General features: G+C 72.4%; 1 protein-coding gene across 1 annotated transcript; it reads right to left on the bottom strand.

The window, feature by feature from the left end:
* Nucleotides 1–2,760: 2,760 nt before the first annotated feature.
* CNN2 (calponin 2) lies at nucleotides 2,761–8,198 on the bottom strand. The gene is made up of 7 exons (XM_072845573.1): nucleotides 8,039–8,198; nucleotides 4,716–4,837; nucleotides 4,270–4,336; nucleotides 4,022–4,159; nucleotides 3,734–3,850; nucleotides 3,270–3,416; nucleotides 2,761–3,197 (listed from the first exon to the last, which is right to left on the bottom strand). The coding sequence occupies exons 1-7, from the start codon at nucleotides 8,099–8,101 to the stop codon at nucleotides 2,931–2,933; spliced, it is 921 nt and encodes a 306-aa protein (XP_072701674.1). The 5' UTR covers nucleotides 8,102–8,198; the 3' UTR covers nucleotides 2,761–2,930.
* Between the last annotated feature and the right edge of the window lie 565 nt (nucleotides 8,199–8,763).

The raw sequence follows: 8,763 nt of genomic DNA, 5'->3' as shown, positions 1-8,763 counted from the left end.
ATGCCCGGCCGCGGCCCGGGCAGGAGGGCAGGCAGGCGATGGCCTGCCCGCTGCCGGCTCTGCCTGCGCTCGGGGTTAAGCCGGGTCCCCGGGCGCGGCGGGGATAAGCGGGCACCAGCCAGCGGGATTAGGATCCCGGCTGGGAAATCCGGCTAATCGGCCTGCGGGGCCGGACACGAGCGGCAGCAGAGCGGGGGCCCGGGGGAGGATTCCCCCGAGGGGGCAGCGGGGCTTGGGGGCAGCTCTGCCACCCACCCCCGCCGCAGCGGGAGCGGGGGGGACCCCGCGCCCCGGGCCCAGAGGCGGCTGCCGGGCTGGGGGTGACACCGGCGGCTGGCGCCGGGACCGGGGGATGCTGCGGGGCTGCCGGGCCGGGAGGAGCCGCAGCGCGGCCGGGGGCAGCGGCTCTTTTCGGGACAAACCGAACACAGACCACCGGGATCCTCCAGAAGCCGCCTCCCAGAAGGGGACACGCGTGGGAATCTGCTCAGTCACCCCACGGGGGACAAACACCCCCCATCGCTGCAACCGGCAGCACGGCGGCCCCCGACCCCGGCCCCCCCCGGCCCCGGCCCCGCCGCACCGAGCTCCGCGCTGGGCGGGGTGCGGAGCCACGGGGAGGCAGAGGGACCGGGGGGATGATGGGGACATGGGGACCGCCCGGGGGGGGACATAGGGACAGCTCGGGGGGATGATGGGGACAGCCCCGGGGGGTGATGGGGACAGCTCGGGGGGGGACACGGACAGCCCCGGGGGGAACACGGGGACAACCCCGGGGGGATGATGGGGACGTGGGGACAGCTCCGGGGGGACGCTGCGAAGCCGAGGCCGGCTCCCGGCGGCACAGCCCCCCCCGCCCGCAGCAGCTCCCGGCCCGGGCCCCCCGTTACCTGCTCACGCCGCCACCGCGCGGCCCCTTTAAGAGACCCCGCGGGCTCCGCCGGGCCGCTCCGCCGGGCTCGCGCGCAGGCCCCGCCCTCCCGCGCTACAAAGTAGCCGCCGGCATGACGTCACGGAAAGCGGGTCTTAAAGGGGCCGGTGCGGCGCGGGGCGGGGGGACACAGGGGCGTGCGAGGGGCAGGAGCCCGTCCCCGTCCCCGTCCCCGTCTCTCCCCGCCTCTGCGCTTGCCCTGCCCTTCCCCTGCCCAGCTGTGGCCCTGCCGCACCCTCCGCCCCGCCCCGCCCCTGCCACACCCCTGCCACACCCAGCCCCTGCGGGCCCCACACGGGGCAGCGGAGCCCCCGCCACGGGCGCGGCAGCCCGGCCCTGGGGTGGGCTGAGACCCCCCCCCCGGGTGAGAGGCCGTCCCACTGCCCGTGGACGCCGTGGCTGCCCGCCGAGGCCGTGGGCAGGGAGAGGCCCCCCACCCGCGTCCCCCCCTCGCCGGGCTCCGGGGGGACAGCCCCTTCCCCGCCGGGGTCCCCGAGCCCGCGGGGCTGTCACAGCCCCGGGGTGGGGGGCACCGGGGGTGGCAGCGATGGCCCCGGGAGGGTCCCCGAAGGCAGAGACCGCTGAGTCACGCCGCGGCGGGCAGCGCAGCCGGTAGCACCGGGCTGGCGCCGGTGGACCTGGGCAGCTCGGTACCGCAGGGCCCCCGGGAGCGAAGCCGAGCTGCTCGTTGCCGCGGGCGGTACGGCCCGAGCGGGGGGAGCGCGGCCTCTGAAACGCAGCGTTTCACCCCAAAACGCGGATCCCTGCCTGGGCAGGGCCCGGCGCAGCGCGTCCCTTCGGGAGGCTTTTGGTTGCCCACGTTCAGGACCGGCACACGGCACCGCTCGCCCCACTGCCAGCTCCCAGCTCCCGCTCGGCCCCCCGGCCCCGGGGGACACGCAGCAGCTCAGCCCTCTGGGGTCTTGCCCAGGTCTGCGGCAGCTCCCACCCCCCGCCCAGGCATGGGGGACCCGGCCTGAGCACCGACACAAGGAGCCTGCACCAGAAAACATCTCCTGCTTAAGTTAAAAAGTTGGGGTTTTTTTTAAAAAAAAGGTTTCAATATAAGAGCATCTGCATTAAAAACCCCACGGGGCGAAGAAGCCGACGGGCACAGCAAGGGGCTGCGCCGTGCACCGGTGTCCCCCGCCCCGCGCGCCGCCCTGGCAGCCGCCTGCGCTCGGGCATCGCCCCGTGGTGCAGGATGCGGCCGTCAGAGCCAGCCTTGGCTCCGGCCTGCCCGGCGATCCGATTGCTGCGGCTGTGGGAGCCGCAGCCGGGTGTGCCAGGTCCCAGCCCAGCCCTGCGGCCACGACTGGAGCCTCGGAAACTTGGTCCCTATGAATTCTGCAAAAAAGGCATTTCCAGCTTCGCTTCCAGAGACCACGCGAGAGCGCAAGGCTGCCGGCGGTGCGCACACACACGCTCACACACACACACAATCCCCCGTCCCCTGGCCAAGGCCCCGCAGCACCCTGGGCTCCCCCACGCCGGGGGTCTCTCCTGGCCGCGGTCCCACCACATCCCGCCGACCCGAGCCCCTCTCCTCCGCGGGGCTGAGCCGGGTCCTGCCAGCACGGGGACAAGAAGCGGCACCGGGGGCAGCGTGGGCGACTGCTCCCCCCCTTGCCAAGGGATCCGGGTGCTGCCACGGCAGAGCATCACGGGGCGGTGTGGTGGGTGCTGGGTGGGAACGCATCGTCTTGGCTGCGTGAGAAGACACACCGTCCGCTCCTCAGTGCTGGAGCATCCACCGCCTTCCTGCTGCAAATGCCGGGGCTGCGCTGGGGCCCGGGGATGCCCATGGGCTGCAGGAAACAGCCAGTCTCTTCTCTAGAAACGGGGTCTTTATTTCCTTGCTCAGAAAAATAGATTCATTTAAAAATTTAAAAAAAAAAAAAGTTTAAAAAGAAGGAATGACGAAAGTAGAGGCTGGAATGTTGCTGGCGGTGGGGTCTGTACACGAGATGGTGCGAGACAGGGCTGGGTGACGTCCCGCTCAGTAGCTCTCCTCCTCCTCGCGGTAGTACTGGTACCCGGGAGGGTCCCCGCTCTGGTCACAGGCAGCGTTGGCCACCTCGCCCTGGCTGCCCTGCGGGCAGTACTTGGGGTCATAGATCTGGCGGCCCAAGCCGAAGACCTGGCCGCTCTGGTTGGCACCCTGGTTGGAGCCCATCTGCAGCGACATGGAGGAGTTGTCGCACTTCTCCGTCCCCATCTTGGCGTCGTAGATGTGTCTCCTGGTGCCGGGAGCCGTCATGCCCACCTGGAAGGACAGGATGGAGCAGGGCTCGGCCACGGTCTCCCCCCCCTCCCCACCGCGGCCGCGGTGGCTCACCTGGCTGGCACACTTGTTGGTGCCCATCTGGAGGCTGATGGTGGAGTGGTCCATGGGCGGCAGGATCTGGTTCTTGGGGTCGTAGAGGTGTCTCCTGGTGCCGTAGGCCGTCATGCCGGACTGGCTGGCACACTTGTTGGTGCCCATCTGACAAGGGGGTCTGGTGAGACCGAGCGCTGCCCCACATGTGCCCCTTCTCCTCCCTCCCCGTCCCCCCGCAGCCCGGGGGGCACAGGCAGCGCTCCCTGACCCAGCCCAGGCGCAGCCTCTCCTGGACATTGAGTGCCAGGGTTCGGACACGGAGCCGAGATGGTCCCAGATCCCGAGGACACTCGAGGCACCTTGAGCCTCAGGTCCCCCCAGCCGTGCTTGGAGCCATGACGGTGCGTGCTGAGGGTTTGATAAAACCGGGGTCCCCTCACCCGGCACCCTGGCCCTTGGGAGCAGACACGGGGCCAGCCCACCTGCAGCCCGATCACGCACTGCCCAGCCTTCATCTTGGCCTCGTCGAAGTTCCTCTGCTGCTTCTCCGAGTACTTCACGCCGATGTCCACGCCGCTCTGCAGCCCCTTCGTCTTGGCCTGCCAGGGAGGGGTGGTGAGGAAGGACGGGGGTCCCAGACCTCCCACCCTCTCCTCCCTGGGCAGGGGGTGCCGTGGGGTCTCACGGGCGCCACCCCAAGCTGGGGGTCTGCTCAGTTGGTCCCCATGGGGCTGCACCCCCTCCCAAGCTGCTCGTCCCCGTGCGCTCACCATGCCCGCCAGCGCCAGCAGCGACACCTGCACCTGCGTCAGGTTCCCGCTCTCAAAGAGGTCGTTGGCTTCAAAGAGGTCCACGGGGTTCATGCCGTAGCTGGCCATGGCCTTGATGAAGTTGGAGAGGTTCTCGAGCTGGGGGTAGGGGGAGAGGGCTCAGACCCTGATGGGTGACGGCAGAGGGGCCGGGGCAGAGCCGGGGCCGCCGCAGCAGCCGGGTTGCAGGCAGGGCTGCCCACACCTACCTGGTGCCAGTTCTGAGCCGAGCGGTTGATCTTCCTCACCGAGTTGGGCTGCAGCTTGTTCATGAGCCTGGAGGGAGGCAGGGGGAGCGGGGGCTGCAGTGGGGCAGAGACCCCAGGCGGCAGCAGGGCACGGGCCCTTTTCGGGAAGGTCCAGCCCAGGTCTCCCCCACAAGCACGAGGTGATTTCCCCCCCCCAAGTCCCTGCTGGCCCCCAGGGCTCCCCCCAGACACGGGCACTTTGGGGGCACTCCGGCCAAGCAGAGCCGCAGAGAAAACCTCTGTCAGGTCCCACCGGCATGGGCATGGCCAGATCCAGCACCCGCCCTTCCCACCCCAAGGGCTTGGCGGGGGTCCCCTGGAGGGCAGGTCTCCCGCGTCCCCGTCCAAACAGAGCAGGGGCCAAGGGGCTGCGCTCGGCATCGCCCGGTCAGCAGCGTGGGACTCACTCGCAGAGGATCACCCCATCCTTCAGCCCCTTCTGGAAATCGGGCCCGATCTGCTGCCCCGTGACGCTCTCGATCCACGTCCGCAGCTCAGCCTCCTTCTGCGGGTCGTACTTCTGGGCGAGCTGGGAGGGGACGGCGAGGGGGCAGCTCAGGCACGGCCCCGGCGTGCACCCCAAACCCCTCATGGGGGACGGCTCCCCCACCCCGGGCACAGACCCACAGTGAGGTCTGGGGACAGCAGCCCAGTCCCGAACGCTGTCCTCGGGAAGCACTGGGGACACTGGCACCCCGTCCCCAGCCTCTGCAGGGCAGTGGATTGCGCCCCACAGCCTGGCTGCCCCCAGCCCCAGAGAGCCAGGGGGCGAGGTGGGCGCAGCGGGCGAGGTGGGCGCAGCGGGTGGCTTGGACAGCCCTGGGATATTTGCTGAGCCCCGATTTCCTGGTGCGCAGGAACCCCCCGGGGGTGCAGGCAGCAAGAGCCACGGCTGGGAGCAAGGCCACAGTGTGACCCCATCACAGGGGAGGACATCTCCCCCTGCCTCCAGCTTCCCGCATCCCCGTCCATCGGCTGGTTTTGCCCCAAATATACGCACAGTCTGGGGAGCAAGGGCAGCCGCGCCGCCCCTGCCCGTCCCCCAGCCTGTGCCCCTTGCATGGGAATGGGGACGGGAGCACGAGCACCATGCTGCCATCAGACACAGGCGCTGGCGCGGCCGGATCTGGCGCGAGCCCGCAGAGCACGGAGCCCCTCAAACACGGCGGCTTCTGAACCTTTCCAAGGAGGATGAGGAGGAACTGCCCGCAGGGGCCGGGGGGAAATGCCCCCCCAAGGGCCTGTTCCTCCCTGTCCCCTGGAGCCCACGGGAGCCCGGCACCGAGCCCTGGGGGTCCCCGGCCGCACGATGCTCTCCCCTCCGGCGGTGCCGAACGCGCCGCCGCAGATTCCTTGGTCACCGCGGCTATGCCAGGAATGCGGACGCCTCCTCCCAAATGGAGACCAGCTGCCCGGGCCGGCGGCATCACCGGCAGCATCGCCTCGGCCCTGGCCCGCGAGGGAAGGAAAAGGCACCCCGGCCTGGGGCGGGAAGGAGGGGGCTGCACGGGAAGAGCCTGGGAGCCCCGAGTGCTGCCGCTGCCCCAGCCCGGCCCCCCCTGCGCTCAGCCGGCACCCGGGGACGGCCGCAAGGCAGCCACCGACCTCTCGCCATCCCGTCCCCTCCCGGTCCTGGTACGCACCAGGGCTGTGAGCCCCGGGGGATCCCGGCCACAGGGAGACCCCGGGATGGGCACGGTCCAGCCCCGCTGCCCGGTGGGGAGACACCGGCCGTGCCCACAGCCTGCGCTGAGCTGCAGCCCCACAGCTCCGGCCCCAAAGGGGAAGCTCGACCGGTGCGGGATGCAGGGCCGGGCCAGCCGGGCAGGGTCACGCTCACGACGCCACACGCGTCCCGGCCGGGGATCCCACTGTCCTACCAGCTGATTTGCCGGTGCGAGGGCAGCCGGTGCCAGTTCCTCTTCCCAGCCCACGGCCAGTGTGGGGGTTCCCCGGGGCACAGGAAGGGGCAGAGGGGACCAGATCCCACTACAGCCCAGTTTGCAGCACCTTGAATGGACTGGGAGGCTGCCACTGGTTTAACTGGTTCCCAGTCGGTGATGTCAGCAGCACACACCAGGGCAGTTAAACTGGCTTAAGTCTTGCTGAATCAAGCTGAAGCGCCCAAGAGCGTGCAGCGGCGAGGCTCCAGCGCGTGTCCACCCGCTCAGCACTGGTGAGCCCAGCCCAGATGCAAGCAGGGGCCCGTCTTCGCTCAGTGATGAAATGCAAATCCCCTGCAAGGCCGGGCAAGGAGAGCCCGGCCCCAGCCGCGGCCACGGCCGCCGCATCCCCACAGCCATGCGTGGCCGAGCCCCGGCAGCGGCGCAGGCAGCGGCCCAGAGCCCCTTCTCCTGCCTGCCCCAGCCCCGTCCGGGCAGCTCCTGCGTCCCCGGGCAGGGTGCAGCCACACGGGGCAACCGGCCAACTGCCCCGGGGCCGCGGGTGACCACGGCTCAGCCTCTGCTCACCCAGCACCGGCCGGGCACTGCCCGTGCCACCACCCGGGGTGGCAGCGGTCCCCGGAGCCCAGCCCTGACCACAGCCCCGGGCTGCGGGGGAGCACAGCCGAGGGAAGGGGTTGCTGTGTCCCCCCGCTCCCCCGGCCCGGCAGGACCCCTGTGCCCCCCGCCGCAGCGGCACAGCCGCTCTGCAAGGGGCACAGCGAAGGCTGGGACAGGGGCACCCGGAGTCGCGGGGTGCACCCAGGCATCCAGCACTGCTCGCCAGCACCCCAGCCCTGTCCTCAGCGTTTCGGTCAAGGGGAGATTTCACCTGGCCTGGCAGGCAGGGCAGCTGCCCGCACCCTGCGGTGCCCGGCTCCTTCCTCGGGGTGTAGACAGCGCGGCCGGAGGCACCGGTTCCCCTTTCCCCTTCCGGCCCCGCGGCACCTCGGCGGCACCTCTGCGGGAGAGTGGCTCGGGCACACGAGGCCTGGGTGGCCAAGGGTGCCCCGGGTGTGCCCAGCCGGGGGGGCCCGGGCTCCGAGGGGCAGGCGTGGGCCGGGGTCTGCTCCTGCCCGCGCCCCGCTGGGGCCACCAGCCCCGTCCCCAGCGAGGGCCGTGGGGCCACGGGCCAGGTCGGAGCATCCCGCCGGGGACGCGGAGCTGCGGGGAAGCAGAAGCGGAGAAGCGGCGGGGAGCAGCGGCGAAAGGCGTCCGGAGCCGCGGGGGGCCGGGGCCATCGCCCCCAGCCCCGGGTGCGGACGGGAACGGTGCCCCGGGATTTGCCGGGCGCGAGGGGCGATAGCGGCCACCGCACGGGCCTGGGCGGGGGCTGGCGAGGCGGCCGGTCCCCGGGACCTCTCCCAGCCCCGGTGCCCTGGAGACACCTCCCCGGGACCCCGCGGGCAGGGCCTGGGCACCCCGAGACCGGGAGCCCAGCCCCGGCACCCCCCGCCCCTCAGAGCCCCCGGCACACCGGGACCCCCGGCTCCCCGCCCGCCGGTGGCGCCGGGACCCCCTGATCTCCACCCCCGGGACTTCTCCACTCTCCGCCCCCGGAGGCACCGGGCCCCCTCCGGCTCCGCATGCCCGGGGCTCACCGGGACCCCCCGGCTCTCCAGGCCCCCGGGATGCAACCGGGACCCCCCAGCCGCACCGGGATGCCCGGCTCTCCAGGGCCCCCAGGAGCACCGGGAGCCGCAGCGCCCGGTGTCCCCGGCACCCCCCGGCCCCCGACTCGCCCCCGCCCGGTGGCACCGGCCCCCCCGGACCCCGCCGCGGCTCACCCGGTTCTTGACCTCGGCGGAGAGGCCGTAGGACGGGCCCTTGTTGAACTGGGAGCTGCTCATGGCGGGGAGCGGGGAGCGGGGAGCGGAGCCGGCACCGGAGCGGGGAGCGGCGCGGGAGCGGGGAGCGGCGGGAGGGCGGGGCCGGGCGGGGCGGGGGGCGGGGCCGCCCCCCCGCGCTGATTGGACGGGGCCGAAATGCCCAAATAAGGGCAGGAGCGGCCGGATCGCGGGGGGGCCCCGCACCCCGACACCGGGACCGGGGGGACCCGAGGGGACCCGGGGGGCACCGGCAGCCCGCGGGGGCCGGGGCCGGGGTCGGGGCTGGAGCCGTCCCGGGCACGCGTGGGCACACGCACCCACACGCGCACCCGCACGCGGGCACGCGCACGGGCACACGCACACCCCTATAGACGGGCACCTATAGACGCGCATACACAGATGTGCCCGCCACCGACCCACGGGCACATCCCTGGACGGACGCGCACACACGCACCCCCCGACCCACGGGCACTCCCCTGCACACGCGCGCTCACGCACACGCGCGCGCGCACCCACGGCCACGCGCACAGGCGGGGCACGCGTACGCGCACCCCCCCCGCACCTCTACCTACCCCCCCCCCCCGCATACACCCCCACGCGCACCCCACGAGCTCGTCCCGCGCCCCGACCCCCGGGAGCCGCCGGGTCCGGCCCGGGGCCGGGGCCGGGGCCCGGCCCGGCCG

Source organism: Ciconia boyciana, chromosome 24 (assembly GCF_034638445.1).
Source record: "Ciconia boyciana chromosome 24, ASM3463844v1, whole genome shotgun sequence".
Classification (NCBI taxonomy): domain Eukaryota; kingdom Metazoa; phylum Chordata; class Aves; order Ciconiiformes; family Ciconiidae; genus Ciconia; species Ciconia boyciana.
This window is presented reverse-complemented; position numbering and strand designations above follow the sequence as displayed.

Bases quoted from the DNA above. Each gene is read 5' to 3' on its own strand.
- CNN2 (XM_072845573.1), bottom strand. From the start codon at position 8,101: ATGAGCAGCTCCCAGTTCAACAAGGGCCCGTCCTACGGCCTCTCCGCC. The intron at 4,337-4,715 runs GTGAGTCCCACG...GCCTCCCTCCAG, and splicing joins GATGGGGTGATCCTCTGCGA to GCTCATGAACAAGCTGCAGC. The intron at 3,417-3,733 runs GTGGGCTGGCCC...CCCCCTTGTCAG, and splicing joins AGTGCGTGATCGGGCTGCAG to ATGGGCACCAACAAGTGTGC.